Source organism: Agelaius phoeniceus, chromosome 9 (assembly GCF_051311805.1).
Source record: "Agelaius phoeniceus isolate bAgePho1 chromosome 9, bAgePho1.hap1, whole genome shotgun sequence".
NCBI classification, from domain to species: domain Eukaryota; kingdom Metazoa; phylum Chordata; class Aves; order Passeriformes; family Icteridae; genus Agelaius; species Agelaius phoeniceus.
In genome coordinates, this window is record NC_135273.1 from 3,397,239 (window position 1) to 3,415,983 (window position 18,745).

The 18,745-nt window shown below is 46.7% G+C and overlaps 1 protein-coding gene across 4 annotated transcripts in view; it reads left to right on the top strand.

Moving 5' to 3' along the window:
• CTBP2 (C-terminal binding protein 2) overlaps nt 1–18,745 on the top strand; it is a 132,555-nt gene that overhangs the window by 86,172 nt on the left and 27,638 nt on the right. Inside the window, exons 1-2 of one of the 4 annotated variants that reach the window (XM_054637815.2) lie at nt 6,736–7,887; nt 7,921–8,419. The exons of 2 other annotated variants lie outside the window; for them this stretch is intronic. In XM_054637815.2, the coding sequence (XP_054493790.2) occupies nt 6,736–7,887; nt 7,921–8,419 (1,651 nt within the window). Of the gene's footprint in view, nt 1–6,735; nt 8,420–18,745 lie in introns of those variants that run through there. One more of the 4 variants, XM_054637814.2, reaches the window with a different exon arrangement.

Sequence of the window (18,745 nt, forward strand, 5' to 3'; positions counted from 1 at the left end):
CCTGAAGTTTGATTTTCTTCCTGGATGGCAAATCATGGAATGCTTTAGGTTAGAAGGGACCTTAAAGATCATTTAGTTCCATTCCCTGCCATGGGCCTGGGCACCTTCCACAATCCCAGGTTGCTCCAGCCCAATCCAACCTGGCCTTGACCATTTCCAGGGATGGGATATGTACAATTTCTCAGGGCAACCTCCAAGGCTTTGCCAGGGGAGCAGAACATGAGGTGATGAGTTACCACATGCCCACTGGGGTGCTTCTGGCACATACCTCATTCTGAAATAAACAGAAGATAATTCACAGAATGTCCTGAGCTGGAAGGGACCCACAGGAATCATGGAGTCCAGCTCCTGGCCCTGCACAGACACCCCAACAAACCCATTCTGGGCATCCCTGAGAGCATTGTCCAAACCCTCCTGGAGCTCTGGCAGCCTTGGGGCTGTGACCCTTCCCTGTTCAGTGCCTACCTCCCTCTGGGAAAGAGCCTTTTCCTGATACCCAACCTAAACCTCCTGTGACACATCTCCAGCATTCCCTCTTATCATAGGGAAAGTTGGGGTAAGGCACCCATCTGTGAAATGGGATATCCATGGAGAGTTGTTGTGTGGCAGTGATTGGAGGCATGGCTGGCTGGTCATGAGGGTGGGAAGGAGCACATCTCCCACATCCACCCCCTTCCCTCCAGAGATTAGCACAGAACAGCAGTGGAGGGGCAGCTCCACAGGGATAAAGGGAAAGGTCACTCATTTCTTTTCAAGAAATGCTCTTTCTCAGCACAACTCTGGCTCGTGGGAGTGGAAAAGGCCTCACACCCTCTCTGCTCACCTTGGCTTGTGCGGTTTTGGGGGAGTTCTTGAGGAATGACTCAGAAGGGCACTGCAATACGGTGTCACCAGCTTGGAGAGGAACTATGCTGGCTTTGGCATGGGAGGTTCTTTGCTGTGCAATTGTTGGGGTCCCATATTGACCTTTTATTTTCATGTGCCTGGGCCCAGTTGTGTGTCACTGCTGGGGATGGTGACCAAAGCCAGTCGCGGTTTGCGCGTCACATTTCGGGGCAGCTCATGTGTGCTCACACATTCCTGGAGCCCATCACGCCAATGCTGATGGCACATTCCATCCCAGCGCTGCGGGGTAGAAACGGACATAAGCTTTTGGGTTTTTTGCTTCAAAGTCATCAAAATGCAGAATTTCATGAGGCAGTGATTGTTTAATAACCGGCTGATCTTCAGAGTGTTTTGTTGTGCGGCACCGAGTTGGTGTTTGGGAGCGTTTTGTTGGAGTTACAAAGCATCGATGCTTTTGGTTTGGAAATTGGTAAAAGCATGTGGCAGGGCTTCAAGCTCTGAGTGCTTTCAGATGCTGTGCTGCTCCTTTGATTATTGAAAATGATTCCAGCACAATCCTGCTAATTTTCTCTTTGTGCTCCCTTAATTTCAGGAGACTGTTAAAAAGTCCATCTAGGCAGAGTGCTTATTGCCACTGTGAGGGAGATTTTGCAGAGCCAAATTTTAGCAAATGGAGTAGTTTCAAAGGATTTGGAACATTTTCTTGCTGCTTTTCCTCTCTCATTTTTCTTTTTAATTTTGTTTCTTTTCAATTGGTGTGCATGCGTGTGTGTGTGTGTGTGTATTACTCATACTGCATCCCATTCCTTTTCTTCTCCACAGCATCCATGGTACACCACAGTACAGAGTAGCTCATTTCTGCTTCCCTGGCATCCTGCAAGCTGAACATGGGAGGAGGATGTTCAGGAGAGGCTTCCTGAGCTTTGGGGGTCATTAGGCACAATCACACGCAGTCCTTGAAAGCCCAGGCAGGGAGGGCAGGAGCATTTATCCTCCCAGTAGCTTTGTACCTTGTCACCTGAAAACATATGACAAACACTGATTAATCTTAACACCATCCGAGTGTGAGAGGTGTATATTATTATATCCCTCTTGATGGAAGGGGAATCAGCAAGTAAGAAATTAAGCAATTTACTCTCTGACAGTGGCAGAGCGAGGTATAAAGGCTGGGTGTCCTAATACCTGCTCTCTCCATTAACAAGAGATGTATTTGTTCTCCAGTGGATTTTTCACTCCCAGGGCTAGGATTCCTTTGCCTTTGAAAGAGAAATAGCCTTTCCCAGACTGCTGCATCTTATAGTTTTTGCCAGAAATTACATTTGGCACACTGTTTCTGTTCCACTCTCTCCCAGAAGAAAATAACTGGGGAGAAAACATCAACATCTTAATCTACATTAAAAATATTTTCTCCCTAATATAAACAGGATTTAAATTTGTAATTGAAATATATTTTACAATAGTAAGAAGCAAAACTAATCCCAATCTGTTTTATTTTGCTGCACGGAATAATTTTTCCAGCAACTTGCTTTCAGAATAGGTAATGAAATGTTTTATATCAATATGAATGAAATTTTGCAGCCAACCTCTCCTGAGTCAGTGCTACGAGTTCCAAAAAATGTTGTTTACACAGTTGTGTTGCAGATTTAGCATGCTGATTTCCTACCCTGGGTTTTAGGTGTAAAACACTTTCCCCATGGGAAGAGAACACCACTTTGTAACAGTGCTTGTTTCACATCCACTGCAAGAGGGTTCCAGGCACAGATTTCTTGCTGTTGGTTTTGAATGCAGTGTCTCAACAATGGGCATACCTTTCTTCTGCTCTGTCATCACCTTTTTTTCAGAGCAGACTTCTGTGGTCATTGTATTGTAACCAGATATTGTGGCCAAATTGTATTGTAACTGAATATTTGTGACCATGTATGAGATCAATGCTAAACTGAAAATCGGGGTATTGTTCAAAACACTGCATTTTTCACGTGGTCTGAAATACCAGAGCGTTTAATCTCTTGATCAGCTTTTTTTTTTTTTCCTTCTGTGTGTGATTTTTTTTCCTTTCCCAAAATACTTCTAGAATTAAAAGATAAAGGGAGAATAAATTTTCTGCCTGTTCCACAGTCCTTGTCTCCCCCTCATGCTGAGGATGTGGGAGCTGGTGCCTCCTGCACTCCTGAGAAACACAAGGGGATCAGTTACATCAGGTTGGGCCCCAGGGCCTCTGGATCTTCTCCTGGCCATCCTGCTTGGGTCTGGATGCAGAAATAGGAGCAGAATAATTTCATAGAATTTCACAGACTCACACAATTGTTTGGGTTGGGAGGGACCTAAAAGCTCATTTAGTTCCACCCCCTGCCATGGTCAGGGACGCTTCCACTATCCCAGGCTGCTCCAAGCCCCATCCAACCTGCCTTGGACACTTCCAGGGACCCATGGCCAGCCACAGCCTCTCTGGGAGACCTGTGCCAGGGTCTCACCACTCTTACAGGGAAAAATTCCTTCCCAGTATCCATCTAACCCTGTTCTCTGGCAGTGGGAAGCCATTCCCCCTTGTCCTATCAGTCCATGCCCTTCTAAAAAATCCCTCTCCAGCTCTCTTGGAGGACCTCTTCAGGTACTGAAAGGCTGTGATAAGACCATCCCAAAGCTTCTCCAGGGTGAACAAGCCCAATTCTCTCAGCATTTCCCCATAGCAGAGATGCTGCTTCAGCCCTCGAATCATCTTTGTAGCCTCCTCTGGGCTCACTCCAGCAGCTCCATGTGCTTCTTATGTTTCAGTCCCCAGAGCTGGACACAGCTCTGCAGGTGGGGTCTCATCAGTGGAGTGGAGGGGGACAATCACCTCACTTGCCCTGCTGCCCATGCTGCTTGAATTTGCAAGGGGGCTGTTTTTAAGACTGCAAAAAACGGGAAAAGAGAAGACCCTTCCTGCCCATCCATAAATATTTAATTCTGATAATTTCTTATTCATTCCTTGGTTCATGGGGGGTGTGACATTTCCTTTGCTGCCCTGGTGGCACAGGAGGCAGCCCAGCTCCATAGCTCATGGCCACATCTTCCCCACTGAATGCAACTCTTGGTCAACAAAAACCGGGGCCAGCAGAGCCCTCCAAAGAGGACATCTGGCCCTTGGCTGCAGGGAAATGTGCAAATCCTGCAGCCCCTGGTCCTCTGCTTGGCTTGGAGCACAGGAGTGATCTGTTTGTTCCATTGAGGTCAGCACTTACGGGGTGAACCATCCATATGCATGAGTGTTCCAGTGGCAAGGCCCAGTTTGGGTTTCCTGGCCCCTGTGAAGAGCTGGAAGAAGAGCACATCTCCTGCCCAAGATTGTGAGGGCAGGCTGATGCCAGGGGGGCTTCCAGAGCCCAGATGTGCTCCTGTACATGGGATGGAGGGGGTTTGGAGGTGGCTTTCCATGTGCTGCTGTCACCCATGCGTGCCCTGGGCAGGGCACGGCCACCAGTCACAGATGTGTTGGTTTGAGTGAGGTTTCTATTGTTAAAGCCCTTGGTTTTTTCAGAGGTAGTGAATGCTTCAAGCTCCCTCCTGGCTTCCCTTGCAGTTGCTGAAAATCAGCATTTTCAAAATTTCATTTCTCTATGGCATGGTTTTTTCCATTGTCAACCAAGGCTTTAACATGGTGATTGTTTGTTAGTAATTTCTTTGAAGACAATGGTGCAAGATGCCCTTGATCTATAGACCAGGATTTCATTATTTTGTCATATACATTTTTGGTAGATTTCTTCTGCTGCTTCGAAACAAATGGCACCAATCTCACTGTATCCAGTTGGGAATACATTTTATTCTTTAGCAAAATGTTGTTGTAATAAAATGTTTTTGTTGGTTAAATACTCTCTGCTTTATTTGTAAGCCACAAATGTGTCTTCCCATCTTGATTCTCACAAAAGAAGAAATTTTCCAGTGTGTCTGAAGTTTGTTAGTTAATTCAGTATAATGCCAATCAGATATTCTCTGAGAATTGCATAAATAATATTTTAGGCCCCATGTTTTACATGTCTGTGTAATATCCAGCATAATTTTCAAGATCGTGATTCTTGAAGATGGAATTGGAGGAGAGAATGTTTGAAGAGGATTTGTAATATTTACTGCAATAAAGAAATTTAGGGATTACTCAAAGATCCTGTCAGTATTTGGGTCAGAAATATAGCCCAGAGGTATTAGTATGATAGGCAAGTTTAAGCATTAGACTGTATTAGTGATTTAGCTATCATAATAGCACAATAGTCCATCATGTGATGGCTTGTGCACGAAACATTTATTGTGGATTAGCTGGGAAAAATGCTCAAGCTGTCTTGCAAACAGGCCAGGGAAGGTGACTGTTCCTCCTTTCAGTGGGTCTGTCCTGGAAGGGGATGTATTGGAGGGGAAGAAATCTGTTGTTGTCGCAGAGAAAAGCAAAATTGTTTCCATCTGAGTTTTCTAATTCAAAAAATAAAATGTTGCCTCTGTAGCAGTGGTCAGCAAAATAAGCAGCAGTTGAGCTATTCCTTCTTTGAAAAGGAATATTTGAGCATGAGCAGCCTGTCATAATCTGGGTATGTGTTTTGGGGAGCCATTTTAATATCTCCTCTGAAAACAATGACTCTATATGGAAATTTTTATTACATTCCCAAATAACAATTTTCTGTGCTGTGATTCCATCTAAATCCCTTTGCCTACTCCAAGTGTAAAAAAAGCTTAATCCACATGAATGTTGAAATACTGTTCACTACAAATTGAGTTTTGTGTGATGTTTCTGAGTGTTTTCCTATTTCACAAACATGTACTTTTTCCAAAGCTGGAGATAATGGGCAAAATTCTACTATTCTTTTTTGCTTTGTTAGACCAGGCTTTAGATCCTTTCATCCTCCCCTCCTTCTCCATGACCTGTGCTAGGGTCTTAAAATTATACATTCCAGATTACACCTCCACAATTTTCTGCCCTGGGATGATGAAAGGATTTGCGTATTATGGTAATATTATAAAAAATCTTTCTGGAGCCTAGTTAGCATGGCTAATTTGAAACTACCAAAAAAAAAAGTAATTTCCAACGCAAATTATAATATTCATAAAGTGCTAAACAGATACCTAACTAATTTCTGACCGTACTCGTATTCCCAAGTATCTTGCACTGGCCTTTTTTAGGCCTGTGTGCTGGCTCCCATTTAATTTGTCCTTAGCTGTGTGCAGTGGATTAGCATTTCATCAGGTTGGATTAAGATTGAGCTGACACTGAAGCTTTCTTTTTTATTTTTACATGCGCCCGTGTGGGGCCGAGCGGATCCGCGCACGTTCCGTGATCCCACTGCCCATCCCCGCTGGGTGCTGGGACAGCCTCCCCCAGCACGTGAGGGGGGAGACAACCAAAACAGAGGAAACACATGCTAAAAAAAAAAACAAGTTAAAAACAAACAAGCAAAAAAAGAAAAAAATCATCATTCCCTGGGGGAAAAATTGCATTGAGGTTGCTGGCTGGGTCAGTGCGTGAGATTTCATCGGGCTAAAATGATGTCACATGGAGCGAGGGCTTTAGTGGTTTTATTTAGCTCCTAATCCCCACACAGTGCTCGGCCAGTTGTCCATGTGCTCTCGCCGTCCCCAGCGGCACAGGATAAAGCATCTGGGCTGAGCGCGGCCGCTCTCCCGCGCTGTGGCTGCGGCGCACGGCCAGGGGCAGCCCCTCCGCCGGCCGCCGCATGCTCTGCCTGCTAAGGTTACCAGGATTAATAATTCAGGTGACACTCGGAAAGGCAAAACCACCGGCCGCTGGTTTCTGAAGGCCCGGGAGGGCTCTGGCGCAGCACGGCCCGGTTTGGATGCGTGCCGGAGAAGCGCTGAGAAGGAAGGCACCTCCTCTTCTCCGTGCCTGCGGGAGCAAGCGGCCTCGTGGTGATGCCCATCCCCAGCAAGCACCCCAACATCGGCCGCTCGCAGAGCTGGGATGCTGCCGGCTGGTATGAGGGGAACTGGGAGAGTGAGAACGCCTTCGAGTACCAGAGGCCGCCGGGCCGGAGGAGCTCCCTGACCTATGGCGGTGAGGGCGGCTGGTACGAGCCACCGCGGGCAAATGATATCATCTTGCAGGGCGGCGCGGAGCTGAAGCAAGAGGCGTACCCATACCAGGATGCCACCTTCGCGCCGGGGCCCCTGAGGAAGGGCTCTGTCCCCGACTTCACCTACTGCGACCGGCCGGCGCCCATGGCGGGCCGGGGCTCTCTGCCGCCCCAGGATTACTACAGCGACCCATCGCTGTCGGCGAGGTCACCCAAGGACCCCCGCTGCTACCGCGAGCACGTGGCGGGCAGGCCGCTGGCGAGCTATGGGGCGCCTGGCAGCCGGCTGTCCTGGGACCAGAGCGCCGTGCGCCCACCTGCCCCACCCGATGCCGCCCGCCTCTACCGAGACCCCAAGCTGGCCCTGGATGGGCAGCGGCTGCGTGGCAGAGATGTGTCCCCAGCGTGGTACGGCACGGAGCCCCCCGGCCCGCGGTACGCGGCAGAGCCACCCGCCTTCCCCAGCAGGCCGGGCTACAGCGACGGGGCAGAGAGGGCTCCTGAGGCGGCAGTGGCAGCCAGACAAGCCGTCCCCACCTGCCTGGTGGTGGATCCCACCACCAGCACCGGCAGCAGCTACGGGCCAGGCAGGGAGAGCACCGCCGCCAAGGGTCCCTACGACAGCTACGAGGCGGCGGTGGCAACGCCTTCCCACCCGCCAGTGCCCCCCACCTTTCCTGGGCCAGAGGGCAAGAGGAGCTTTGACCCCGAGTTTGTGGCACTGCTGCGTGCGGAGGGCGTCTCGGAGAGCACCTTTGCTGCCCTGCTGCAGCAGGGCTTCGACTCCCCAAACCTGCTGGCCATGATGGAGGAGAACGACATCAAGTCGGTGGCACCCAACCTGGGGCAGGCCCGTGTGCTGTCCCGCATCGCCCACAACTACAAGGCAGAGATGCAGCTGCAGAGACAGGAGCGCAGGAGCGGGGCACTGCGCCCCAGAACCCGCTCCAACAGCTTCAGCCACCGCAGCGAGCTCCCGGCAGAATACGGGGTGCCCACCGTGGATGGCCCTGGCACCTCGCAGCACCCGCCACCGCTGCAGCCGCTGTCCCCAAGAGGTGTAGAGATACACCGCCGGCCATCCAGCGCTCCAACCCAACACTTGCTGGAGACCACCACCTACCCAGCCCCAGCGGGGGCTCCTCAGGGGCCGCACTTCCTCCCCGGTTCAGGATACAACACCCCCCTGCCTTGCAGCACGCACCCACGTCCTGCCTCTGCCTACTCCGCTCCGGTCGGCGTGCCCATGACGGCGGCCAACCCGCACGCCAGCCCCAAGACGGCGTATCCCACCACCTACACCGTGCCCATGGAGCTGATGAAGAGGGAGCGGACAGCGGTAGCGTCACCGGCACCCAGCCCCCACAGCAGCCCCCAGCTCCTCCGCCGGCCGGGGACAGCAGGGGACAGCAGCCTGGCACCCACTGGACCCACCTTCCCTGCCCAGCTCTCCCCGTACCCGAAGCTCAGCAGGCGCACGGGGCCCCCCGTCATCGTCTCCACCATGGCGTCGCCTGAACCAAGTAATTACTGAAGGGGCTTAGTCCATAGAGTAGTTTAGAACCGCCTTGTTGTTGCTTGTTTTACCCCTCAAAAAACCCACAGTCAAATATCATGGGGGTTCATGCCTAAATATTAGACACTGTCCTACATAGAAAACGAGGTGAAGGGGATTTCTTTGCAGGGCTGTGCTGGCTGTGCAGAGCTAAAGATGCTGATTCTTGCACAGTGGGTTAAATTCCAAATATTTTATTTGTTTAGCCAACTTCAGTTAAACATGAGCGGTATCTCAAATAATGCTTCCAGGGTTAATCTTGCCGTTCCTGTTGTTTGTCGAGAACAGGAGATTAGACACTGTGCTGGCTGAGCAATTAGGACTACAGGGTTTGCTGCAGATTGACTTTTTACCGCTGTTATCAGGCACAAATGTGTCCCTGTGAGGAAATGGTTAGCATTGTTTTGACTAAATTCATCAGATAGTTAATGGTGTTGTTCGAGAATCGACTTACCTTTGGTCATTACCTAAGGCTTTGCTTCTTATTATTAATTTGCTGTTTTATCAAGCATACAAAATAAACCCCTTGATTTCCTTCTCGAGATGCCTGTAAGTGAAGCGATGGAGCTGTTAAAGTAATAGGGCTGTGCTTAAAACTAAAAGCCTGTCATTAAGCACTGGAACAATAAAAATGAATGGTGGCTCCTAGACTTCCCTTCCTTTTCTAGAAACACTCAGGCTCTTGGCTGCTCAGATGAAAAGCTGAACAATCCTAGCAGGATCTGCTCCTCCACTTTGGAGATGTGGCACTCAGAGCCTGATAGAAACTAACCCCCAAAATCACCCGGAGAAATACAAGGGAATTCATCAAATCCATTGATTTGTGCCTTGACCTGTTTGAAAAAAATGTGGAAAGACACCCCTTGTAATGTTTTTTTGCTGGTAATGACTCTGTGAGCAGGGAGTTTCCTCCCTGGGCAGCGCAGCTGAACTCCCATGCAAACGATTCCCGAACAATTTGCCGTACCAGCACACACACACAAAGCCTTAATAAGAGGGAGACCATTTATAGGCATCGAGACAGTGCCAAACTGGTGATGCCATTCCACAGGAATCTAAATAAAGAATGATTTTGTGAGTGGAAATGATAAAGTTGTCAAAATGCAGACACTTGGCACACCCCTTTCCCTGCCATACCATAATTACACAGCTAGGAAGTAAATGCCGGTCCTTTCACGCTTATGAGTCCTTTATGTAGTTGGTGTAATGTATTGATTTCTAAAAAATGCTTCAATATTAGGCAACATGTTCTGTGTTGACATGGATCAGATGCTAAAGTAGTACATCCAGGCAGTATTTTTAAATAAATGCAGCTAAGAAGACGAACTGGCATAATGTGGGGAACACAAATATGTTCATTTATTTGCGCTGTGTCTGATTGAGCGGTCGATGCCGATGCAGCGACAGCTCTGGGCTTGAAGGACCTTCAGAGCACAGGGATTGGGAGCAATCTCCTCCACCATGGGAAACAGATCCCTCCTTCCCTGGCTCTCATTTATAAACTGCAAACCCCGTTCTCTAAAAATCTTGAAATTATCCCTTCTCTTCACCAGAATTACTGGTACACAGCAAGAGGAAGCCAGCAGCATTTCTGTGCTGTTGAGCTCTTTCTTGCTACTCAACCCTCTTTTCTTCTTTTGCCCACGACCATCTCATTTGCATGAGGATGACATTTGTTGCTCCAGTAATTTCATCTGATAATGGCCAGCTTGCAAAGCGGATCTGAAAACATATTCCTTAATTATGTGTTGCCAAGCAACGAGAGGGTTTGGCCATAATCACAGAAAGATTATCTTCTCATTGAAGGCCCTGAAAGGTTTAGCTGAAGTAGGACCTGTAAAATTGTCTTCGTTTTTATTTATTTCCCCTTTTTCCTTTCCATATAGCCTGAGAGGTTTTCTTCCTGTTAAACTATATTTTAAAAGTAGAAGCCAAGGTAAGGCACATGGCACATGGAAAGATTAAAAATGGGGAAGCGTGTGGTGGTTTGTAGTTGTTTGAGCTGTGTTGAGCAGGAGTGTTCACACTTACCCATGAGGGAATAAGCTGAGGTTAGAGATATGTTAAGATGTTGTAAAGCTTTGAGTGGATGGCAGAAACTTGACTAAATCCAGGAAAATTGTATTTGCCAGCCAGGATGTGTTTTCAGGAGTGATGAGCCTTCTCTTGGCTGTAGCTTTGGCTGTGGATATTCGAGTTAGAAGGTGAAAGCAAATTCAGTATTAAACTCTGTCTCCAAATGGCTGCAAATATTTTCTGTCAGTGTAAGTTAATGTCTGCCCAGCCAGCAGAGGGTTATAAAGTGCACATTACAGCCCAGTCATGTTTTGAACCTTGTTCTATGGATAAGACCTTAAAAAAGAGCATTTTGAGCTTTTTTAAAGTCTTGTTGAACTATGCATTGCAGTCTTTCTACAATGAGTTGTTCCTAAATACCCCATTTGTCATTTTATGTTGAGTTTGACACTCTGAGTGCATTCTACACTGTTCACTTTGGAGTTTGGACAGAGGGCTTGCCGGAGGGCCGTGTCTTCTCCTGCCTGGTATTAGAGGCAGGGTCCTGGGCAAGGATACAGGCACGTGCCACCTCTTGGTTTGGAGTGGTGAGAGAAGGGAAAAGGAGCAATGAGATTTAGTGCTGGAACTGCTTGCTTTTCCTAAAATAATTAGTAATAAGTTAGGTAAATTGCCCTCCCTGGGAGTTGGAGGGTTGTATGAAGAGGAGGTGGTGAATGAGCACCTTGAACCCTCTGCTATGGTGGTAGAGTGACGTCGCCAGAGATGAGCCAGCTTCCCATGCCAGGAGCTCCTCTGGCAAAGCTGCTGCTCTCCATGTCACTGAGACCTTGTCAGGAATAGCTGAGGGGAGTGCTCCTGCAGCCTGGCCATCAGAGGATCAGCAGTAGTGAGCACACCAAGGCAGCTCAGTGGTGAGCAGCAAGAGAGCCCTGCAAGGTCTGGGTGACAGACACATGTCAGTAGGAGAGCTGAGCCAGAGAGGGTTTGTGGCCAGCCCCATGCTGAGCTGGGAGGGAGGGCAGGGAAATAAATAGTCCAGGTCAGCAAAGCTGGTGAGGGCAAACAATATCTCACGGTCACTGATCACATTGCTGCAGCTCCGCCTCCAAATTTTGCAACTTCAGTTGATGATGTTTGCTAGGATTTTTTCTTAGATTACTTTTTTTTTTTAACCCAATTTTTTAGTAGTAAAGCAGTTGGCAGATGAGAAGTCTTGTATTTTTGTAGCTAGCCTGGATTTCTCCCAAAACAGTCCAGATTTCTGTTTCTGATGCTGGACTTAGGGAGTTTAAATGAGAAATGGTGATTCATTGCAAGCAAATATGTGTCTTGAGTGGTTTATCAAGCTCTCATTTGCACATGAAGATGTGAAAGTGAATTATCAGAAAAGGGAAGATGAGGAGCAGGGCTGCCCTGTAAAGTCAGGTGGGTATCATCAGGGAGCAAGAGCAGAATTACTTGGCTGTAAGATTTGGTTGAAAGCCTGACCTTCTCCTGAGCAGGGAAAGCCAGGCTGAGGACAGCTGCCCTCCTTGGACAAGTTGTTCTCTCCAGTGTGAAGGGGACTCATCCTCTCTTTTATCAGCTTAGAGCCCAGCTAGAAATGCCTTTCACTGTGATTAGCTCACTTCTGCTTGTACTCTTTAACACCTCGTTGTGATGCCTTTTATTGGTATTTCCCCCCTGTGACAGATAAAAACTGTTAACCACACATCGTTGTAGGCTGAAACTCTGCACATGGGCAACCCCCAAAGAGGGAAGGACATAGGGAGGAGCAAGGAGGAGCAAGAGCCTTGATGGTTGTTAAAGGATGGTTAAAACAGCGCATCAAAGATGATTAAAAGACTGACATTTGCCCACTTTTGTAAGCTATGAATTCTTTTAACCTAATTAATTTAAGCTAAATTGCCACCATTTTCTGTGGGCAGAGTTTAGCAGGATATTTCCTGCACAATATAAATTTCCTGAGCATTTGCTGATGTTGATTTATTCTTCGCCCAGTACAGTGGACAGCTCAGAAATCGACTTCAGGTTTTCTTCCTTGTGTTTTCTGTACAAACCTCAGCATGGAATCCATGTAAGGTCTCTCAATTAACAATCTGGACTGAAACAGCACCAAGGGAAGCTCCGTGCACTGAATAAATCTGATTTCATTTGCACATTGACCTGACAGACCATAGCATGTCCTTGGAGCCATTCCCAGCCAGTGTGTTAGTCCAGGTAAACCCTGCACTGCCCTCACTAACAAAAACATGGAGTAGTGTTTTTAACTGGGATCATGGCTCCCATTCAAAAATACAGGTTGAAATAAGCAGGTGGGTCTTTCTCATGTCTGCTCTCCCCATGGTCACAGCATCAAGACACTAATATGCAAAATGATAAGGGAAGTAGCTGGAAAACTCACAGTGAATTTCTGAAAGCCTCTGAAAGGCTCAGAAGGACCCTCACCAACCTCTGCTGAGCACATGAGTGTGTGGATCTTAAAACCTTGGGCAGGGTGAATAGCTAAGGAACAGAATGTGCAGGAGATGTGCTGCTGACTATCTTGATATAATAGTGACTGTCTTGGCCAATCTGCACATACACTTCATTGGTGGCAGGGAATATGCTTTTAAAATACTTCTTTAAAGGCTGAAATATGCTTTTTATAATGGTTTTATCAAAAGCAATATAAAGTGTCAAACTCATTCCAGTTGCAATTCATTGACTTTAGTGCCATGGCAATAAAAATGAATTTGGCCTGTCGAAGGAGAACGTGTTGTCAGATGCACAAGTGTTGTCATCTTCAATTTACACTTTTCTTTCACCCCGTGTCTCTGGTTCTCCAGCATTGTTAGGACTTTCATATATCCAGATCATTCTCTGACTATATTTGCTGACATTTTTTTAGCCTTCTCATAAGTAGTTTCCATAGCTACAAACTTCGTGTTCACAGAGGGGAAAAAAAAATTTAAAGGTTTCTTATTATTATTGTATTAAACATTTTTTATATTTCTTCTCCTTGTCATTCTCATATCATCACACTGCAGCCCAGTTTAATGAAAATGCTGCACAACTGAATTGCCTGTTATTTTTAAAAGCAAAGTAGGTGCTGAGCTGAATCCTTGAAAAGCAGAAGACCAACATCATTAAGCCCCTGATGTAAAATAAATGTTGCAGACGTAGGACTGGTATTAGTAATGTTTATAGATGGCAACTGGCAGGCGAGCTTTTGACTTTTACACCTAAATAAAACCTGATATTTACAGCATTCTGCTGCCTTCTGGTAAAAAAAACCCCTAATTTTTAATCTCTTTTGTCTGCTGTTGGTAGGATTTTGTTTAAGATGAAGAGTTGCTTCTGAGAGTGGGATTCACATGGGTTGTGTTTCCAATATCTGGTTCTGCTCCTCTGGTAGGGACGTGATGGAGCAGCTGTGCCCTGAGGAAGGGTTTGGGCAGAGGTGCTGGGCAGAGGTGTTGGAGCAGCCATGCCCTGAGGAAGGGTTTGGGCAGAGGTGTTGGGCAGCAGTGCTGGAGCAGCCATGCCCCACTCAGGGCAGCCCTGAGGAAGGGTTTGGGCAGAGGTGCTGGGCAGCAGTGCTGGAGCAGCTTTGTTCAGGGAAACAGGAGGCTCTGAGTGCCCAGTGCTGTGGCCAGGGTCTTGCCTTCTGCACCCTCAATCCAATTAGCTGCCCCAGAGCAGATGGAGCAGATTAGTGCCCAGCTCTCCTTCCTCCCCCGGTGCAGGGGGTGTCCGGCCAGCAATCGGCTTAACGTGGGTCGTGTGGCACAGCCCCTGCCCTGGCCCTCAGCAGGGAACCCCCTCAGCTCTGGGGCTGCTGCCTCTCATCCCCCAGCCTGCTGGCTCCAGTTCTTTGGCAGTTTGGAAGCCCTACCTAAACTCATTTCCCAGGCATAAATTCTTTCTTTTTTTTAATTGTCTGCAGCATGGCCCCCAGGTGCGTGAGCTGTGCTCCACAATGGAGCAGCCACTCCAGCAGTGGGGTTGGGAGTGAAGGATTTTGGTCCTTTCCCACCTGCAGCATTCCCTCCCAGAATCTCATCCAAAAAAATCTTGTGTGGCCAAGGGAGATCACAGGCTCTTGCCTCATCTTGTAAATGAAAGCAGTGTCGGGCAAGGAGAGGCTGGGAGAAGTGACACCACAGGGCTGTTCCTGCAGTTCCCAAAAGCATCACTGTCCCTGGGAAAAGGGTGGTTTAGCCTCTGCAATCTGAGACATGAGCAGCTTGTCACAATAAGAAGGAAACCAGCAGGGCTTATCTGCTGGTGGAGATCCTTGGTAAATACTGGTGTGAGCAGCCAAGATGGCATTCTCATGTTTTATTTATGTATGGAGATATGTATAGATATTAAAATGGGGAGAAAAAAAAAATCTCAAAAATATAATCAGTGTCTCAGTCATTATCCATTTGGATCAGTGCTTCTGCAGTCTTCATTATTTGCCAGAAGTGTCTTGTTTTGGTTATCAAGCAATTTATTATTTCCTAGCTTGGCGAGCAGACAGGCAGACAGGACTTTGTTTAGACAGCAAACACGGTGAGGAGAAATAATTTAGGATATACTTTCCATCTAAAAAGTCAGAAAAAGAGGATCAGAACTGAGGTGTCATGGAAACATTTGGCATGTATTTCCCAGATGTGAAGGTGGTGTCTCCAGGTGGGTTCCCTCCATCCAGGGAGCATCAGGAGGAGTAGGGGGCGGGATGCAGGAACCTGGCAGTACCCACCTGACTCCCCTGCTGGTCTTCTTAACCTTAACACGTTTCCTGACACTTGTGCTAAACACTGCAAATCCCTGAGCTGCCTCCTACACATTCCCTAACTGACCCTATAGATTATCAGCCTTTTCTTAGGATGGCACAGTCTCTTATTGAATTCTCTCACTGTTACCTGCAGAGGGAAAATACCCAGGAATGGAGATGTCACACACATTTGTTTTGTTCTCTGCCATCTTCTGAGTGTTTTGTTAGAAAGGTTTAAATGAATATTGAAAAAGTACAGTAGTTCATGCAGGTGCATATATTTTGTTTTGTCAGTGCAAGGAATCTTGATTAATATTGTGAAGGATAAAAGAGAGGATTCAGTGTGGACAGCAGAGAGCTTCTCAGTATCTAGACCATCCTGCCGGGACACTGAAATAATCAAGAATGCTTAAATGTCACTTTAGTTATCCCACCTGGCCAGCAGCTCCTGTAATCTCTCTTATTTGAGCATCTTTGAATTCTTCCTCATGTTGAGTAGACCTGCATAAAAGTGGGAGCTGTTATCTTACCAGCTGAAACATTCGGCTTAAGAGTCTTAAATTTCCATTTCGTTCTTGTCTGCAGAGAATGTGATCTTGTTTCATCTGCAGTCAGGGCTAAAAGGTCCCAAACCCAGGATTACCAATAACTAATAACATCATGGCAGTGCCAAACAACCTGTCATGTTCTGCAGTGGAAGTTTTCCCCTTGGAGCTCATCTTTATTCAGCAGGGAAGGTGTTTTCTGTATTTGCTGCTCACCCTACAAGCCCAGGCTCCCTTGGAGCAGCGTGGCATCTCCCATACCATGCTCTGGCCAGAGGGAGAGCCAGGGCATCATCTCCCTGCTGTGAGATAGGCCAGATACAGAGGTACATCCCATGGACCAGCAGCCCCACGCTCTGGCTCATCAGTTCTTTTCCACTCCAGTTTTGTGTTCCTGAAGCTTGCATGAAAAATGCCAACTAAGTGATTATTTGTAATTTTTGTACAATATCTTTCCGGAGGAGCAGTTTCCAAAGCAGGGCAGTGAGTCAAGTTCACTTGAAAAATTGTGATTTTGTCATTCATTTCAGTAGGAGAAGGATTTTTACTCTCTCCTGCAAAAGGAGCCAGCTCTACATCACTGACTTTTATTGCATTTCTTAAAATTAGATCTACAAACCCAATGGTTTCTTAAGCAGGAGAAGCTGTAGGTTTCATGCATTGGAAGCCTGTGCATTATTAAAAATAATAGGGTAAATTTGTCAAATGGATAATGAGTAGGTTTCTTCCTCTGTTTTTCAGTGTTTTAATGAGTGCAGGAAATGTTTGCTATTTATTTGCTTTCAGGTTTTACCAAGGAGCTCTGGAGATAATTGTCAAATTTCCAAGTGTGTATCAATATTTCATGAAGCTCTGTTTTCCCTCTGTACATTCACAAGTTGAGTCATTAGCACTGGGACTGATACTAACAGGCTGAAGCAAGGCATGAAAAGGAATTCCACCAAACTCTTGCAAGTTTGAGGATTTCTGAAACAAAATCCTAGTCAGGTCTTCTGGGTAAAATAAATATAGGTGATGTTGCATGGTTTCAAATGTTAAATTTGTTGGAGAATTTCGTGTTTGATCTTGGTTTCTGTGGTTTGTGGACATGATCCAGAGAACACCAAGGCTTTGTGTGTGTGTTCTGTGTGTTCTGTGTGTGTGTTCTGTGTGTTTGGCCTCATGCCCAGCACTTACCACAAATTGGGGTGTACCTTACAGAGATAGGATATCCATCCACGTCATCCTTCGGAAAAAAGCAAATTCCACCTTTCCTACCACCAGCAAATTAAATTGTGTTGAATTATTAAAGCTCAAATTGCTTTTGGATGTGGTACCAGTCATCACTGATGCTGGCTATTTAGTTTGCTGCTGGCTATTCAGTTTTGGATTATTTTTGTGTGGCCTTTGAGGTGCAGTACTGGCTGTGTGTTAACCACTGTTCTGCTTTGGACATTTGCCATTTAAAAGAGGCTACATTTTGTATGTTGAATGTTTGTTTTTTCTTAATTTCTGACATTTTTTATGTAAAACCATCATATCCCTGTTCTCATTCTGATTAGGCAGCTTACCCCAGTTTTGGTTTGTTCAGCCTAAAACTCTGGTGTCAGGCTGGTTTTGCTCCTATTCATCATCTAACCCAACTAGCTCAGTGCAATGCTCTCAAGAAAAAATAACAAACTCAGGAAATGAAAATTATTCATAGATATGGACCCACTGTGCTTTGCTGTAGAGAGGGTGGAAAATTAATTGATAAATTATTGTGGCTTTTCAGCCATTCTAAATGGTTGCCATAAGTGCTTCACCAGGCACAGCTGAGTGGTAGCAAAAAGTGAGACTTCAAACTTGATTGATCTACAGAAAGTCTGGAGCATTGATGTGGAACTCTGAAAGTGTGCAGAGAGCTGGAAGGTGGATGGAAGGAGTACCCAGGGCCTCTGAAACACAAAAGTGCTTCAGAGTTAGAAGTGATTAAAGCAGAAAGGGACCAGTGGTGCTTCCCTGGAGAGGGAGGGATGGGGTTCTGTGGGAAGGGCAAAGCTGGATGTTTGACAGAGGGGTTTGAAGATCCTTGGAGCTAGCAGATGTCAGAACTGGCCTGTCTGTCAGTATTTGGGGATAATTTTAGGATTTGTGACACTGTGGGCCACGGTAAAGCAAAGGAGGTCACTTGTGAACACAAACAGCAGTGTTAATCATGGTAGCAGTTCAGGAGGAGAAAGAGAAATGGCAATCATGTAATATTGACACAACAGGAGTGTGTGGAGATAATGAAATTGGTCACAGCTCAATATGACAAAGTTCCAGACTGTAAACAGAAATATTTGTCAGAGGGGAGACAGTGCTCAGGGTGAAAAACAGGTGCTTTGCTGAGTAAAAATCACCTTGTAAAGGATTTGCAGCTGTGGGGGTTTGTAAGGGAAATCCAGGGCAGACCCTGCTTTGTCCTTCTAGGAGGAAGTTTGGAAAGTTGGTGGTAAATACATCTTGTAACTTGTGCTTAGCTCTGGAACTGAGCTTTGCTCTGAGCTGCACTCAAAAGGACCAGAGTTAGCAATGCAATTCCCACCCAGCTTTTGGTGGTTTTGGTTTGATCATTGATCTCCTATGCCAGGTGCCAAGAGGACAGGATTCCTCCATGTGATGCTGCCTGGGAGAACCTGGCCTTACTCTGGACCATTTCCTGGGGAATCTCCAATTTCCTTTACTTCCACTCTGGGAAGTTCTTAGGTACACTGGCTTAATATGTCTCTTACCTATTTGTTTAATCTGTTCATAAGGCACTTGGAGCCCCACTGCTCTTTGAAGAAGCACATACTGAGGGATGCTGGAAAACCCAGGCTGCACACAGTGCTGAGAGTAGGCAGGGCTGGAAACTGCCCCACTGAGTCAAGGGGAGCAGCTTTCCTCCAGCACAAACACATCTGGAGAAGTGGGAGAGGAGGGAAGAAGGTAGGGAGGAGAACAAAGAGGAGAATACTGGAATCAGCAACAGTAATCCAACCAA